At 40.1% G+C, this 17,299-nt stretch overlaps 6 protein-coding genes across 6 annotated transcripts; 2 read left to right on the top strand and 4 right to left on the bottom strand.

The window, feature by feature from the left end:
• Positions 1-1,231: 1,231 nt before the first annotated feature.
• On the bottom strand, positions 1,232-2,505 carry BATDEDRAFT_19176 (uncharacterized protein; the record flags this gene model as incomplete). Its single annotated transcript, XM_006677738.1, has 2 exons — positions 1,232-2,007; positions 2,137-2,505. The coding sequence occupies 2 exons, from the start codon at positions 2,503-2,505 to the stop codon at positions 1,420-1,422; spliced, it is 957 nt and encodes a 318-aa protein (XP_006677801.1). The 3' UTR covers positions 1,232-1,419.
• Positions 2,506-5,257: 2,752 nt separating this feature from the next.
• BATDEDRAFT_87818 (uncharacterized protein) lies at positions 5,258-6,691 on the bottom strand (the record flags this gene model as incomplete). Its single annotated transcript, XM_006678036.1, has 1 exon — positions 5,258-6,691. One exon carries the CDS (start codon positions 6,689-6,691, stop codon positions 5,258-5,260), a length of 1,434 nt encoding a protein of 477 aa, XP_006678099.1.
• Positions 6,692-7,530: 839 nt separating this feature from the next.
• On the top strand, positions 7,531-8,392 carry BATDEDRAFT_87743 (uncharacterized protein; the record flags this gene model as incomplete). Its single annotated transcript, XM_006678147.1, has 3 exons — positions 7,531-7,663; positions 7,948-8,056; positions 8,191-8,392. The coding sequence occupies 3 exons, from the start codon at positions 7,531-7,533 to the stop codon at positions 8,390-8,392; spliced, it is 444 nt and encodes a 147-aa protein (XP_006678210.1).
• Positions 8,393-9,595: 1,203 nt separating this feature from the next.
• On the bottom strand, positions 9,596-11,729 carry BATDEDRAFT_87395 (uncharacterized protein). Its single transcript, XM_006678035.1, has 6 exons — positions 11,710-11,729; positions 11,191-11,627; positions 11,068-11,099; positions 10,776-10,936; positions 10,573-10,683; positions 9,596-10,450 (listed from the first exon to the last, which is right to left on the bottom strand). The coding sequence occupies exons 2-6, from the start codon at positions 11,521-11,523 to the stop codon at positions 9,618-9,620; spliced, it is 1,470 nt and encodes a 489-aa protein (XP_006678098.1). The 5' UTR covers positions 11,524-11,627; positions 11,710-11,729; the 3' UTR covers positions 9,596-9,617.
• Positions 11,730-12,656: 927 nt separating this feature from the next.
• BATDEDRAFT_87817 (uncharacterized protein) lies at positions 12,657-13,518 on the bottom strand (the record flags this gene model as incomplete). The annotated part of the gene is made up of 3 exons (XM_006678034.1): positions 12,657-12,858; positions 12,993-13,101; positions 13,386-13,518. 3 exons carry the CDS (start codon positions 13,516-13,518, stop codon positions 12,657-12,659), a joined length of 444 nt encoding a protein of 147 aa, XP_006678097.1.
• Positions 13,519-14,365: 847 nt separating this feature from the next.
• On the top strand, positions 14,366-15,799 carry BATDEDRAFT_87744 (uncharacterized protein; the record flags this gene model as incomplete). The annotated part of the gene is made up of 1 exon (XM_006678146.1): positions 14,366-15,799. One exon carries the CDS (start codon positions 14,366-14,368, stop codon positions 15,797-15,799), a length of 1,434 nt encoding a protein of 477 aa, XP_006678209.1.
• Between the last annotated feature and the right edge of the window lie 1,500 nt (positions 15,800-17,299).

Genomic DNA, 17,299 nt, shown 5'->3' with positions numbered 1-17,299 from the left:
TAATTCTAGATAATATACCATTTCATAAAACCACACATTCGGTGATTCAACGTGTTTTGACAACCATTCAACAAACGGCAACATTGCCAAACAAAGCCTCATATTATCCATTTGAATCATGCCATGAATTTAATAAAGAATGAGTTTGCATGGTATGTAATTTCAGATATGAGGAAAAATTGAGAATGTGTATCGAGAAGGCAATGTAGCCAACTTCTAGCAGGAAAGCGTAATGAATACCCAGCCATTGTTTCAAAAAGTGATTGCAAGATACAGAATAGTGTTTCATTATGAATACAACTGCATCAAGGCTTGAAAATTGCAAAAAAAACTCCACATCGGGGAATCGAACCCCGGCCACCACGGTGAAAGCGTGGGATCCTAACCACTGGACCAATGCGGATTACAAAAATGAAAGTCCTTATATATCCTATATTCAATCAGATATTTTTTGATTTATTAAATTTTTGCTGGTGTATTTTAGTTGAATGTGAACAGAGAAGCTTTATATCTCGGTAACTCATCTTCAGCATGGGTTGAAACCATTCTGATAGCATCAAGCAGGCTGAATTTTGAAAACCAGAGTTTTTGGTTTGCAAGACTGCACGATTATCTTAGGTTAGCGCACAGACTATAAGTGGAACGCTCAAGATTGTACCAGACAAGATCAAACGAGTGGTGTTGTTATATTGAATCGAGTGGAGAAGCAAATCTAACAAACTGCTGTATCAACAAGTCAGATTGTTGCCGTAGTACAAGGGATACGAGTGATAAATACTCCCACCACTTAAGTCAGCAGATGAGTAATCTACTAATATGTACAGAGCAACATTATCAAGAAAGCACATTTTTGAACTAAACAATCTAATCTCAGGCTGGTAGCATTTTGACAACAGATGCGCTTGATAGATACAGAGCAACAGATGAAAAACATATCATTTGATACATTTTTTTGAATAAATGCGGCTGTAAAATAAACTCTAGTGCTTGGGTACGAGATGATCACATGCAGGCAAGCTGTATTCGTACGACCATAGATAGGCAAGGCATTACAGTCTAACCCAGCCATCTTACCTAATCAACACTTGCTTTTGATTTTATACTGCACACATGACTAGTGTTTCATACTAAATAGTATCCAAATTATCATCCTTAGAGCCAAAGGCACTGACCTCACTTTCACCAACACCAACACCCCATCACTTGTTCAAACTACAGATGAATCGAGTATGCAACAGATATTTCATATATTTATAAACGAGAAAATAACCCGTATAAAGTGGAGGCCAGCGTTGAAGTGAACATTATTTACAATATACAAGGATTGAAAAGCCTGTCAAATATAGATTGAGTGCAAGGGGTATGTGCGCAGAATCCATACTAATACAATTAGCTCGCCATCCATTCACCTGAACAAGATCAGCAGCTAAGCGAAACAGTGGCAGCGCTTTGCAGAAAAGCTGCTGGATGTTTAAAGATTTTAAAGCGTGAGGAGTGTGATATAGTTGGTGTAGGGGCCGGTATGGAAGCCAATCGAGCTGTAGCAGCATCTTGGCAAAGCACTGAAGATAAAACTTTCGGGGTCTCAATTTGAGTTTTCGTAATTGTACCTTGTATTGTTTTGGTACCAGGGAAATGGTATCGAGGCCGCAGTTGCTGAGACTGCTGTGCTGGTCTACAGGAAACAGGCGGTGAGACAACAGCTGATGCAGGGGTGCGAATGAACGCTGGAATGTTGGCAATTGTTTCACGAGCACTGGCCAAAGAGCAACGTTGAGCAGGATCTGGATGAAGAAGTGAGCATACAACCCGAGCCATGCTAGAAGTCAGATTAAACGAGTTGACCAGTGTCATGGGATTATTGATGTACTGACAGAAGTTGGCATCATCTCTTCCAGCCACCTCCCACGGATTTTTTGCTGCAAGAATGTTGAGAATCAAAATGCCGACCGACCAGGTGTCGTCAAGCACGCAATTGTATGGTATATGATGCTGTTCTGAGGTAGGCTGTGATGATACAGCAGAAGGACTTGACATGTGCATATTTGAATTGGCGAATCCAGAGTCATGCTGCATATCTGATGCAACTCCGTCTTTTGAAACAGGTGCATTGCTAGTAGATTTGGAAATCATAACTGGCTCATAGCATTCTGGTGACATGTATCTTTTGCTTCCACATCCAAACTCGGTAGAACAAAGATCAAATGTAGCCAGTCCAAAATCGCACAATTTCAGCATGCCCTCGGACTGAGACAACAAGATATTGTCTGGTTTCAGGTCCCGATGGTAGATCCCACGAGCATGAAACGTCATAACAGCATCAATCAATTGCAAAATAAGAGTACGTGCAATATCAACAGACTGGATCCCTTTCCCGCCATTGTGCTCGCAGAGTGCAGTAAACATGTCCATTGGGCAATGTTCCATAATCAAGTTGATATGATTGTTGGATTCGACCACATCAAAGAGTTTAACGGCCAGTTCATAGTTGGAAAGCTTGCACATTGCCTTGATTTCAGTCCGGACAGTGCGTGAGATGCGACTGCTTCCTGTGATTGGATTCACTTTAAGTGGAATCCTTTTGACGGCATAATTAACGGATGGGTTGTTGAGAGGATGGGCCAAGTAAACCGATGCAAATGAGCCTGAGCCAATTACTGAGTCGAGGACAATTGGACCAAGAATTGATGAATCAATAATCTCTTCGTATTCAGACATGTGGATATGGGATAAGTATCAGTCAAGTCTGGTGCTTTAAAAATAGTAAAAGTCGTGTCTACAAGTTAATTTAACAAATAGACTAAATTCAACTATAGCTTGGCAGTAAAAACGTCAAGCAAGTTGGTTGGAAAACGTAGGAGTTTCAGGGAAAATCAAAAGGCAGCCAGTGATATGAATAGGACAGGAAAATGCCAGTCCTATTTAAAGATGTAAGATGTGTTTGAGGATAGCTGAATAGCTAATTTGTGGGAAAAACCCCAGGTATTTAAGTTGTGCATAGCTAAGTACCGAGCAATATGTTTTTGTTCCCTACGAGTCAAACAGTAGCGAGGTGCTAGAGGCTTTTCCAAAATAAGAATGCTTGTATAATCTCTTGATGGAAAATATTTTGAAATGTTAAAGCTTAGCTCCCGTGTAGCATAAATCCGGACTACAAAAGTGCATGGAAATCGTTGAGGGTGCAAAGGGGGGATAAAGTGAACTTCAGCACTGTAGGGGTGCAAACTTTACTGATAAAATGCTAAAGGCAACCTGCAAAGCAAAAACAATAAAGTAAAATTTATGCAGAATATGGTATTGTCAAACTACCATGAAATAAAGCTGCAAATAAAATACAAGGCCGTTATACAACTCATCCATACGTACTATTATGAGTATACTGCACTAAATATCGAGTCCAAGCTTCTCAACTATGATATATACGATTGTTGGAACCATGATCATTGCCATGCTTAATAAGTCTTGCTTTTAAATGGCAATGTGGCTAAAGTACAGATTCGATCTGTATTTAGGCCAAATAAATGAACATTACTGAATGCATGGATTAGATCCAACGGATGGGTTACTGCTGTATCGAATACAGCCAATAGTGCAGCTTCCCACAAGCAATCTTACTACCAGTATATTACACTATTTTGCATGTACGAGTCCATCATACTCTCCAAAATCCATTTTGATGCTTGCCTACTCAACAGTCGATGGATTACTCGGCTAAACAATTGTTTCGGTTTAATGAGTTGCCTATTTTGTGAATTCAAATCTCAAGATCCACATCACCACCAGCATGCCAAATAATTACCACCAGCATCCCAAATACTTGCTCTTCATTAAACTGTATCATGTTTGATACCATTTGTATCAATGTATAAGCCTTGCGGCTATTGCTTAGAAAAGGCATTATGCATTATAACTTGCGCAGGTCACTCGATCCATACATCATGTGCAAGTTGGCAAAGCACAGTTCTCCTATGTTGAGCGTGCAAGTGTCAAGCGTAATATGGTTTGAGGTGTAAAGATGCAGTGCAATCCCGAAACCCTGCAAAAACGTTCAAGTAGGTTGTATGGTATCGCTTAGCTATTTGTGGTTGGATGCTTGAAATCTCCACATTAAAAAACACTGGCCATTTGGAAACAACCTTCATTTACCACATTTACTCCACCTATTGAGTGTTGCAGAAATAGTCTAGTAAAGCATAATTGGTTTTGGATACTTTTGTATTGATCCTGGTAGTCGTGATACTGGTAGGCACGATTCAGGCAGACATGATTTGAGTAGGCACGATACAGTAAATATCCAGACAAGTGTTACCAGTAAAATGGTGTGCAAATCTAGTAATAATGGTATCTACTTTTATCAGTTAAACACCTGATCTAATCTGAACAATATTCAACTCGACTGCTCTGCATTTGGACAGTGTTATACACTGTCACTGTCAGTATAACTGAAATCTTGCTGTCAGTGCCAATTCACTGTAACCTTGGCCATCATCCCCATACTCGTAATTAAAGCTAGATACAGTCCTATCCATAAAATCCCGTGTTTACAACAATCATTGCTTTTAAAAAGTATTGAGTCGATGGCCTCCATGCCATTGGGTTTCGAGTTCGGCATACTAAATAAAGTGTAGGAGTTCAAATGCTTGGTTGAAAGCATTAGATCCACTAGCATCAAGAAACCCAAAGCACAATCAACTTCAAGTATAATGCACAATGTTCGAATTATAACGGTTTATTCATCTGCTCAATGTTCGAGTTTGTCTGGTCTCCATTCATTATGCAATCCAGATTGATGTTCAAAAACACTTGGTGACTAATCAGCAACCGCACAAACTAGTCATTGGTCAACTCCATCCAGTTTCTCTGGCTTGATACTCGGTCGGTATAAAATGATTCATGGATCAGTGGCAAACGTCCAACTAAGCAGATGATGACAATTCATCAGATTTGGAAATACCATACACTCTTGTCAATTATTAGTCAACAATAAAGTGGCTTAGAATGACCGAATACAGTGTAATACGCTTGTCTGACGTGACGTGGTCAACTCGATACATTCCGTAGCACTGGAACAAGTCAAACAGCAATCATCCACTGTCATGATTATTCAGTATTTCCATTATACGGTAAAAATAATCATACTGGATCAGAGTGATCCAGTGTAAAGCTAGGTATTATACACTTGAACTATTAACAGTCGAGTAAAGACAATATCTACTATACAGCCGATATTCTCTCTACCATATGGCCTTGTCAGCATCTACATCACATTGTTCGAGCTCAGCAACTCGGTCGATTGGCAATACAGTGACTCCAGTTTGGGTGGTGTAGTAATAGGTGATGGAGGGCGAGCTGCCAAACTGACTGTATCTGGCCATGCAGAATATGATGCATCTGGTGTCGATGTCAGTCGAAAATCAATCAAATCAAATGCTCCCAGTTGCTCTACATGTCCAGGTGTCGTTGTTTCCGAGGCCGACAACTCTGTCAATGATGGAAGCGTAGATTGATGCAGTTCTCCCAATCCAATCGTACATTCCAAGTCGTGGAGCGTTGTATTGATGGATTTCATGTGATGTTGCAGTTCCTTTGGCTGCCCAATCAGTACAGATGCATTGGATGCGGTTTCATGGCTCGACACAGCTCCTCCCGCAACCCACGACGGATGAGATGGATGTACATATGCAGACTTGGCTGGGTTTTGCACTTTGGAATCGCAGTACGTCAAAGTAACGGCTGGACACTGTGTCAGATGCGAACCAGACGTGGTAAACGAATAGTTTGAAGATTTAACGCATTCGGTTCTAGATAAAGAATCTGGTGCTGACCATTCCAAAACTGGTCTAGTCACACCCGACATTCTTCTGGTGGGCGGATGCATAGTTATGAACCCAGCTCCGCCTTTTACTGTAAAGTGCTGCATATCTTGTTGAGGTCCTGCTCTCGGCATCAAACGATCGTCACGTCCAATACCATGACGATAAGAACCACTAATGACGTGCACAGGATGGTGTTTGCCTATGCCCAAATGATGTCTGGCTGAAGAGTGTAATGTATGTCCCTGAGTATGGCTGTGGTTTTGATACTCTGCCTGAATTGAGCGCAGTCGTTGATTTTCGCTATGCAGCAGTTTGATATCTGTTTGTAGCTGATCCACTGTCTGAATCAATCGATCTCTTTCTTGCAACAGTGTGGCTGCCTGTGTGTTGCTGGCTGCCAACTCCTGTTTCAATTGATCCAGCAGGTTTGATGTGCTTTCATCTTCGCTTTTGGTTGTTGATCCTGTAAGCATTGACAATGAAGATGCATCTTCAGTTTGGTCAACCTTCAATCCATTGTTGTGTCCAGAAATCGCATTATACTGGATCTCCAACAACAGCAGCTTTTCTTCCAGCTCTTTTGTATATCGGTCTTTACGCTCCCGAAATGCTCGCTGCGCTGCTCGATTCTGTTCTGCTCGCTTCGATGTCTGCTTACGTTTCTTGGTAGTTGGTGCTGGCGTCTCGGTTACTGACTCTGATTCTGCTCGCACACTGGTATCGTCATCAAGTGTATCGATGGGATTGACAGTGTTTTTAGTGCTCGAATAATTATTAGTATAGTGAGTAATTGGTGCTGGCGAAGCTTTATTAGCTGCAGTTGAATCAAGAATAGATTGTGGGTCAAGAGTTAGCCTAGTCAGCGGCTTCAACATATCCAGCTGTTGCAAGTCGACCAAGAGTAATGAATGTTGATCAATGGTCAGTGGTCATTGACTACAGTATTAGATGGATGTCTGCCAACAGAACCACCTAGCCAGTAATAAAATGAAAACGATTTTTCAAATAGCAAACTCCAAGTGCATTCAGCCCTTTAAAAGCGAATTCTACTTTGTTCCTTATCAGCCAGCAGTGTATCCATTCGTATGGTGCATGCATATTCACCGACTTGATTCCAGACTGTTTTTTACAAATAGTTGAACTCGTTGATTTATACACATGATTGTAGACGCATGTCTGACTATTGATTGCAATCTGAGCGATTGCTCAAACCATGTCTGATGCATAATAGCACAATAGTACAATAGCGCAATAATCTATTGTATCTTGAATCACCAATGTCGTTATCAGTGGCTTGGATAGAGTGCCAATCACCCGGTATCGTTTGTTTAGTAAATTGGTCTTGCAGTTCATTATCCAATCTATGGTTTCAGGCCTTGAACAACTGCACACACCATCTACACCAACAGTCTTGAAATCATTGCTCGTCAGATTTAGTTGGTTTCAACTCGAGTTTGACAGTCATTGAGTTGGACATTAACGCCATTGCACTCGACATTCACACTATCCATCAGACTAATAAATGGGTCGTTGAGTCTGCATACGTGTAACGATCCGAACGGCGAGATTGACATCATGACCCGTACGAGTCGGCCGACTAGAACGGTCTTGCCAAGTTTCAATCTGCACCAAAAATGGCTGGCGTGATTATTTGTGTTCAACGATGCCAACTGCACTTGCCTAAACATCAGTTAATTAATTTGATAATATTAACATGGTTGCTTTTACTCTTACTCACGAGCATGGTTATGTTTTGGGCGTTGCTGTGACCAGCGCTCTGTTTGTGACTAGTCTTGGGATTAGAGTTGGAGCTGCTCGTCGTGCAGCCAAGGTTCCATACCCTTACAGTTGAGTAGTATCAAATGACATGCATGAGTTGATGTTGGATCTAGCAGTATATTGCAGTCTGCTTGATCCACTACTGTTGATACAGATATCTTGCATTTTTCCAACCATTCAACCATGTGCTTGTGGTTGATTTCGATCAATACCGATCATTTGACCTAGAATCTGGTTTAGGATTTAATCCAAGGCTTGGTTAATGCAGTCGATTCAGTCGATTCATACTGTTTGATATACTGATATTTTTAAATTCTTGTAAAAACTAACATGACTTGTAATGCAAACCTAGTGTATGCTGAGGTTGCTGCAGCAGAAAAGGATCCAGCCAAGTACAAGTTCAACTGTGCTCAGCGAGCACACCAAAACACCCTTGAAGGTTATCCAGTCTTTTTGATGCTGTAAGTACCGTATTTTGACCCATATCGTGCGAGTCACAAATTGTCCACTTTGAAATATTGGTATGGTGGTAAAGATGCATACAAATGACTGCAACTAATGTGTCATGTATAATTGCACACCACTTTGACACTAGTCTCGGAATCAGTGCAATTGAGCACCCCATGTATGCAGTTGCTTCTGGTATAATTTGGATCGTCGGAAAACATCTCTACGCACAAGGCTACTGCACTGGTGACCCAGACAAGCGAGTCAGAGGAGCATTCTCTTATCTTGGTCTTTTGACCTTGCTCGGAATTTCCATCAAGACTGCTATAACTCTTGCCATGTCTGCTTAGTATATCATTTGATTAAAAATGAACATGCTATTTTTCAAACAATTTTTATACTGTGATGAATGGATTTATTGTGATGGATATGTTTATGGAGTTGCTTTGTCCCATCCTGTCCAATTCTATCCAATTCTGTTCCACTTTGCTACATTCTGTTTATCAAATTGTATTTGATTGCACGATACATTGGTTGAATGGCAAGTTGATGTCAGCTGCAAGATCTATACAGAAACAAACTGAGCGAGTTGGAGCATTATAGGCTTGCACCCAGACTTTCAAGAACAACAATGGCTGTTTTAGACCATCAATGGTCTGACTGCCCAAAAGTCAGATATCCAACTCGTTCAGTAATACAAAAGACGATTATATTTAGTAAATGCATCCAACTCCGACCTAGATTGATCATTGTATCTAATCATGCTTGGATGTAATTACCATATCTTACGAAATGATTTTGGCGTGGGTGTGTCAAAAAGCGGCTCGTTTTAACCTGTAATAATGAGGTTATCAAGGCATGCTGTATACAGCTAGACTTTCAAGGCTGAGAAAGCAAGGTGGCGTAGTCTGACTAATGTGCCAGATTTGATATTTGGAATGATACAAGAGTAGGCTGATTTTGGATAGAATCCATCAGGTCAAAATACACCAGGACTTTAATCGCAGACTCGAGATTTCTATAGGTTAAACTTGTTCAATCTTAAAAGCTTGTTTTATTTACATGAATACGGACGGCTGTAAATCATTTTTAGTTAGTCAGAAGCAGCTTAGTATTAGAGGCATAATCATGCGCATATATCACGGGAAAGAATACAAGCATCTTGATTCTTGCTGAGAATTAAACTATTTACATTTTTAAATATTTGTTGGTTACTATTGAATTGAAGTGCTGGGGCTCAACAAAATGGCAGATTTGTCGCGTTTATAATGCCGAACTCTACAAACTAAAATAAGTATATAGATCTATATACCTGACCTGAATAAGTGTTCAGCCAAGATAAAACATTACTTTAATTATAGATTTAGTGGCCTGTCTTTGAAACCTGATAACTTGCTTTAGTTTATTTTTATTAAGCTGGATAGATTCACTTAGACCAGGTATATAGATATATGCATTTATTTTAGTTTGTAGAATTCGGCATTATAAACGCGACAAATCTGCCATTTTGTTGAGCCCCAGCACTTCAATTCAATAGTAACCAACAAATATTTAAAAATGTAAATAGTTTAATTCTCAGCAAGAATCAAGATGCTTGTATTCTTTCCCGTGATATATGCGCATGATTATGCCTCTAATACTAAGCTGCTTCTGACTAATACTTAATTTTGCACGACGAGCAATGTCCAACATCCATGTCATGAATGCTAATACCGACAGATTTTCACCAAAAACTAACTGCTCGATCCATTTGCCAATTGAGACGCTCGGGTTATCCATAATAAATATCAGCAAGTATGACAAAAAGCAAATAAATAGCGTAGGTGGAACCACGATAAGAATCGACGTCAGCAACGAGTCATTAAATCTCTGCTTTACATGGTCATTAAAAATATCCAGCATAGGGAATGTGTAATGGTGGATCAAGTACATTGGAAATGAGATGCGTCCAAGAAATCTGAATACACTTTGGGAAAAAAACCATTGCAAATATGAGCTAGTTTCAACTGCAATCATAGCAGCAAAACTAAATGAAAAAATGAGTGCATTGGGTTCCCAGAATGCGTTGCCTACGCCCATGTTTCCGTTTGAGAATTGATATGCGCGAATAGTCGCATCGATTTTGTCGGCAATATCGTACCACGGGTTACGAAATACCAGAGCCATGGTTCCAAAAAATAATGCTGAAGTCAGGTATGAAGAAAAACCCCAAGATTTGTATTTTTCAATATACCCATGCTGTGCGAGATCTGCAAGAATGAGACCTGCAATGAAGTGCATTCCCCAGGAATGTGTCAAATAATACCAAACAAAACTAGCTCCAAGAATCAAGTATCTTGTATGATCGTTGTGTTGGAACTGCAACAGTACAAATGCAGTATAGTAAATCACGTTTGAAAATATGTACTCTGACAAAAGCATGCATTAGATATTCAAACAATAGTGTTAAATACAAGTCGTGATAATTGCAAAACACATGTTGTAACCAAGTTTACACAACAGTGGCCAATAAACTAAATAAATAGCATACCGTATGACAGAGTCCACGCATCTCCTGTAACGGTTTTTAGATTGTTTGCAGATCCAAACATGAACCAGATTGGTTCAACTATTAGCTCGTATAGCGAATTTACAGGCTGTCCTATTGTACATAATGTGAATGTTGAAACATATTGCCATAAAAGTCAATTACTTTAAAAATTAAACCAATAACCCAGTCACTGAATAACTTACGATCGTGTATAACCAAATTGTCAATGATCATCAAAATAATTAGGGGCATAAGCAATCGAAAAGGACGACGGATGATGGCAGACACTAGTTGTCGTTGACTTCCAGATTTAAGAGCTGATACAACAAGTACACGACCACTCAAAATAAAGAAAATGGGTACACTGGTGCGTTGATTTAGCAAGTCGGTAAAGTATTCGGATAGTCAGTCAATTGGCCGGATTATTAAATGTATGATCGACATTGCAGCTTAAAACTGTAACCATTAAATTTCCAAATGTACAACGAAACTCACCTGGCATTCCAATTTTGATATCCAAACAACAGCTATAGTTAGAAACAACCGACCACGATAAACTAATCAGTATCAATATGCAATGTATAGAGCAATCAAATAAGCCAAAATTTAAAAACATACACCAAACAGCGAAGGCGATCGGTCTTTCAAGTAATGCCAGAAAAAAACCCAAAGCGCAGCCATGCCACGTAAGCCATCATAGTGAGCCAATTTTGATGGTTTTGTCACGAATGGTTTTCCATCACATGTCTTTATAGCAGGAGTATTGGCCATTTTATCACTAGGCATGCCAATGGTGATAAACGAAGCAGCTAAATCTTTATTGGCGTCATTCTCACCAAGATGCAATGAATCGTTTCCAGGCTGATAAATAGTATTACAAGATGCTTGTGATTTTGGCGAGTCTGGGTATGAGTTGTTTATGTCATCTGAAATGCCAGCTTCGTAGTACATTCCATCAGGGCTGTAGCACTCAGCTGCATCATTGTTGCGAGAAGAATTTATCAATGAATCACAGTCGTCGTATTGAATATTGCGTCTTGTGAGGCGGGGAAACGCTGTTATTTGTTCCATCATTTCACAAGAGTTACAACCAATATGAGTATCCATTAACGCAGTAAGTTGATAGGGTTGAACTACCTCACAGATTAAGAACAATTCTAAAAATGATTTAAATACTACTAGAAACGAAACAAGCTTTTAAAATATCAAAAAGTTGGATCTATAAAAATCTCGAGTTTGCGATTAAATAAATCTCAAGCAGTAATAATTGTGAGAAAAATAAACTACATCATCATGTCATCGCATTGTAGCTAATGTCGTACAAAATCAATCACTCAACATTTTACTGCAGATGGTGTAAATACCGATACGTTTCATACTAGCTTGTGTTTCCAATTAAAATCAATCCATTGTTCAACTAGCTAGATAGTTCTAAAGTCCTGGTGTATTTTGACCTGATGGATTCTATCCAAAATCAGCCTACTCTTGTATCATTCCAAATATCAAATCTGGCACATTAGTCAGACTACGCCACCTTGCTTTCTCAGCCTTGAAAGTCTAGCTGTATACAGCATGCCTTGATAACCTCATTATTACAGGTTAAAACGAGCCGCTTTTTGACACACCCACGCCAAAATCATTTCGTAAGATATGGTAATTACATTTCCAAGCATGATTAGATACAATGATCAATCTAGGTCGGAGTTGGATGCATTTACTAAATATAATCGTCTTTTGTATTACTGAACGAGTTGGATATCTGACTTTTGGGCAGTCAGACCATTGATGGTCTAAAACAGCCATTGTTGTTCTTGAAAGTCTGGGTGCAAGCCTATAATGCTCCAACTCGCTCAGTTTGTTTCTGTATAGATCTTGCAGCTGACATCAACTTGCCATTCAACCAATGTATCGTGCAATCAAATACAATTTGATAAACAGAATGTAGCAAAGTGGAACAGAATTGGATAGAATTGGACAGGATGGGACAAAGCAACTCCATAAACATATCCATCACAATAAATCCATTCATCACAGTATAAAAATTGTTTGAAAAATAGCATGTTCATTTTTAATCAAATGATATACTAAGCAGACATGGCAAGAGTTATAGCAGTCTTGATGGAAATTCCGAGCAAGGTCAAAAGACCAAGATAAGAGAATGCTCCTCTGACTCGCTTGTCTGGGTCACCAGTGCAGTAGCCTTGTGCGTAGAGATGTTTTCCGACGATCCAAATTATACCAGAAGCAACTGCATACATGGGGTGCTCAATTGCACTGATTCCGAGACTAGTGTCAAAGTGGTGTGCAATTATACATGACACATTAGTTGCAGTCATTTGTATGCATCTTTACCACCATACCAATATTTCAAAGTGGACAATTTGTGACTCGCACGATATGGGTCAAAATACGGTACTTACAGCATCAAAAAGACTGGATAACCTTCAAGGGTGTTTTGGTGTGCTCGCTGAGCACAGTTGAACTTGTACTTGGCTGGATCCTTTTCTGCTGCAGCAACCTCGGCATACACTAGGTTTGCATTACAAGTCATGTTAGTTTTTACAAGAATTTAAAAATATCAGTATATCAAACAGTATGAATCGACTGAATCGACTGCATTAACCAAGCCTTGGATTAAATCCTAAACCAGATTCTAGGTCAAATGATCGGTATTGATCGAAATCAAACACAAGCACATGGTTGAATGGTTGGAAAAATGCAAGATATCTGTATCAACAGTAGTGGATCAAGCAGACTGCAATATACTGCTAGATCCAACATCAACTCATGCATGTCATTTGATACTACTCAACTGTAAGGGTATGGAACCTTGGCTGCACGACGAGCAGCTCCAACTCTAATCCCAAGACTAGTCACAAACAGAGCGCTGGTCACAGCAACGCCCAAAACATAACCATGCTCGTGAGTAAGAGTAAAAGCAACCATGTTAATATTATCAAATTAATTAACTGATGTTTAGGCAAGTGCAGTTGGCATCGTTGAACACAAATAATCACGCCAGCCATTTTTGGTGCAGATTGAAACTTGGCAAGACCGTTCTAGTCGGCCGACTCGTACGGGTCATGATGTCAATCTCGCCGTTCGGATCGTTACACGTATGCAGACTCAACGACCCATTTATTAGTCTGATGGATAGTGTGAATGTCGAGTGCAATGGCGTTAATGTCCAACTCAATGACTGTCAAACTCGAGTTGAAACCAACTAAATCTGACGAGCAATGATTTCAAGACTGTTGGTGTAGATGGTGTGTGCAGTTGTTCAAGGCCTGAAACCATAGATTGGATAATGAACTGCAAGACCAATTTACTAAACAAACGATACCGGGTGATTGGCACTCTATCCAAGCCACTGATAACGACATTGGTGATTCAAGATACAATGGATTATTGTGCTATTGTGGTATTGTACTATTATACTATTGTGCATCAGACATGGTTTGAGCAATCGCTCAGATTGCAATCAATAGTCAGACATGCGTCTACAATCATGTGTATAAATCAACGAGTTCAATTATTTGTAAAAAACAGTCTGGAATCAAGTCGGTGAATATGCATGCACTATACGAATGGATACACTGCTGGCTGATAAGGAACAAAGTAGAATTCGCTTTTAAAGGGCTGAATGCACTTGGAGTTTGCTATTTGAAAAATCGTTTTCATTTTATTACTCGCTAGGTGGTTCTGTTGGCAGACATCCATCTAATACTGTAGTCAATGACCACTGACCATTGATCAACATTCATTACTCTTGGTCGACTTGCAACAGCTGGATATGTTGAAGCCGCTGACTAGGCTAACTCTTGACCCACAATCTATTCTTGATTCAACTGCAGCTAATAAAGCTTCGTCAGCACCAATTACTCACTATACTAATAATTATTCGAGCACTAAAAACACTGTCAATCCCATCGATACACTTGATGACGATACCAGTGTGCGAGCAGAATCAGAGTCAGTAACCGAGACGCCAGCACCAACTACCAAGAAACGTAAGCAGACATCGAAGCGAGCAGAACAGAATCGAGCAGCGCAGCGAGCATTTCGGGAGCGTAAAGACCGATATACAAAAGAGCTGGAAGAAAAGCTGCTGTTGTTGGAGATCCAGTATAATGCGATTTCTGGACACAACAATGGATTGAAGGTTGACCAAACTGAAGATGCATCTTCATTGTCAATGCTTACAAGATCAACAACCAAAAGCGAAGATGAAAGCACATCAAACCTGCTGGATCAATTGAAACAGGAGTTGGCAGCCAGCAACACACAGGCAGCCACACTGTTGCAAGAAAGAGATCGATTGATTCAGACAGTGGATCAGCTACAAACAGATATCAAACTGCTGCATAGCGAAAATCAACGACTGCGCTCAATTCAGGCAGAATATCAAAACCACAGCCATACTCAGGGACATACATTACACTCTTCAGCCAGACATCATTTGGGCATAGGCAAACACCATCCTGTGCACGTCATTAGTGGTTCTTATCGTCATGGTATTGGACGTGACGATCGTTTGATGCCGAGAGCAGGACCTCAACAAGATATGCAGCACTTTACAGTAAAAGGCGGAGCTGGGTTCATAACTATGCATCCGCCCACCAGAAGAATGTCGGGTGTGACTAGACCAGTTTTGGAATGGTCAGCACCAGATTCTTTATCTAGAACCGAATGCGTTAAATCTTCAAACTATTCGTTTACCACGTCTGGTTCGCATCTGACACAGTGTCCAGCCGTTACTTTGACGTACTGCGATTCCAAAGTGCAAAACCCAGCCAAGTCTGCATATGTACATCCATCTCATCCGTCGTGGGTTGCGGGAGGAGCTGTGTCGAGCCATGAAACCGCACCCAGTGCATCTGTACTGATTGGGCAGCCAAAGGAACTGCAACATCACATGAAATCCATCAATACAACACTCCACGACTTGGAATGTACGATTGGATTGGGAGAGCTGCATCAATCCACGCTTCCATCATTGACAGAGTTGTCGGCCTCGGAAACAACGACACCTGGACATGTAGAGCAACTGGGAGCATTTGATTTGATTGATTTTCGACTGACATCGACACCAGATGCATCATATTCTGCATGGCCAGATACAGTCAGTTTGGCAGCTCGCCCTCCATCACCTATTACTACACCACCCAAACTGGAGTCACTGTATTGCCAATCGACCGAGTTGCTGAGCTCGAACAATGTGATGTAGATGCTGACAAGGCCATATGGTAGAGAGAATATCGGCTGTATAGTAGATATTGTCTTTACTCGACTGTTAATAGTTCAAGTGTATAATACCTAGCTTTACACTGGATCACTCTGATCCAGTATGATTATTTTTACCGTATAATGGAAATACTGAATAATCATGACAGTGGATGATTGCTGTTTGACCTGTTCCAGTGCTACGGAATGTATCGAGTTGACCACGTCACGTCAGACAAGCGTATTACACTGTATTCGGTCATTCTAAGCCACTTTATTGTTGACTAATAATTGACAAGAGTGTATGGTATTTCCAAATCTGATGAATTGTCATCATCTGCTTAGTTGGATGTTTGCCACTGATCCATGAATCATTTTATACCAACCGAGTATCAAGCCAGAGAAACTGGATGGAGTTGACCAATGACTAGTTTGTGCGGTTGCTGATTAACACCAAGTGTTTTTGAACATCAATCTGGATTGCATGATGAATCGAGACCAGACAAACTCGAACATTGAGCAGATGAATAAACTGTTATAATTCGAACATTGTGCATTATACTTGAAGTTGATTGTGCTTTGGGTTTCTTGATACTAGTGGATCTAATGCTTTCAACCAAGCATTTGAACTCCTACACTTTATTTAGTATGCCGAACTCGAAACCCAATGGCATGGAGGCCATCGACTCAATACTTTTTAAAAGCAATGATTGTTGTAAACACGGGATTTTATGGATAGGACTGTATCTAGCTTTAATTACGAGTATGGGGATGATGGCCAAGGTTACAGCGAATCAGCACTGACAGCAAGATTTCAGTTATATTGGCAGTGACAGTGTATAACACTGTCCAAATGCAGAGCAGTCGAGTTGAATATTGTTCAGATTAGATCAGGTGTTTAACTGATAAAAGTAGATACCATTATTACTAGATTTGCACACCATTTTACTGGTAACACTTGTCTGGATATTTACTGTATCGTGCCTACTCAAATCATGTCTGCCTGAATCGTGCCTACCAGTATCACGACTACCAGAATCAATACAAAAGTATCCAAAACCAATTATGCTTTACTAGACTATTTCTGCAACACTCAATAGGTGGAGTAAATGTGGTAAATGAAGGTTGTTTCCAAATGGCCAGTGTTTTTTAATGTGGAGATTTCAAGCATCCAACCACAAATAGCTAAGCGATACCATACAACCTACTTGAACGTTTTTGCAGGGTTTCGGGATTGCACTGCATCTTTACACCTCAAACCATATTACGCTTGACACTTGCACGCTCAACATAGGAGAACTGTGCTTTGCCAACTTGCACATGATGTATGGATCGAGTGACCTGCGCAAGTTATAATGCATAATGCCTTTTCTAAGCAATAGCCGCAAGGCTTATACATTGATACAAATGGTATCAAACATGATACAGTTTAATGAAGAGCAAGTATTTGGGATGCTGGTGGTAATTATTTGGCATGCTGGTGGTGATGTGGATCTTGAGATTT

Source organism: Batrachochytrium dendrobatidis, assembly GCF_000203795.2.
Source record: "Batrachochytrium dendrobatidis JAM81 unplaced genomic scaffold BATDEscaffold_4, whole genome shotgun sequence".
In the NCBI taxonomy this organism is placed as follows: domain Eukaryota; kingdom Fungi; phylum Chytridiomycota; class Chytridiomycetes; order Rhizophydiales; genus Batrachochytrium; species Batrachochytrium dendrobatidis.
Note: the sequence above shows the minus strand (reverse complement) of the source record. Positions and strands in the feature narration are given on the sequence as shown.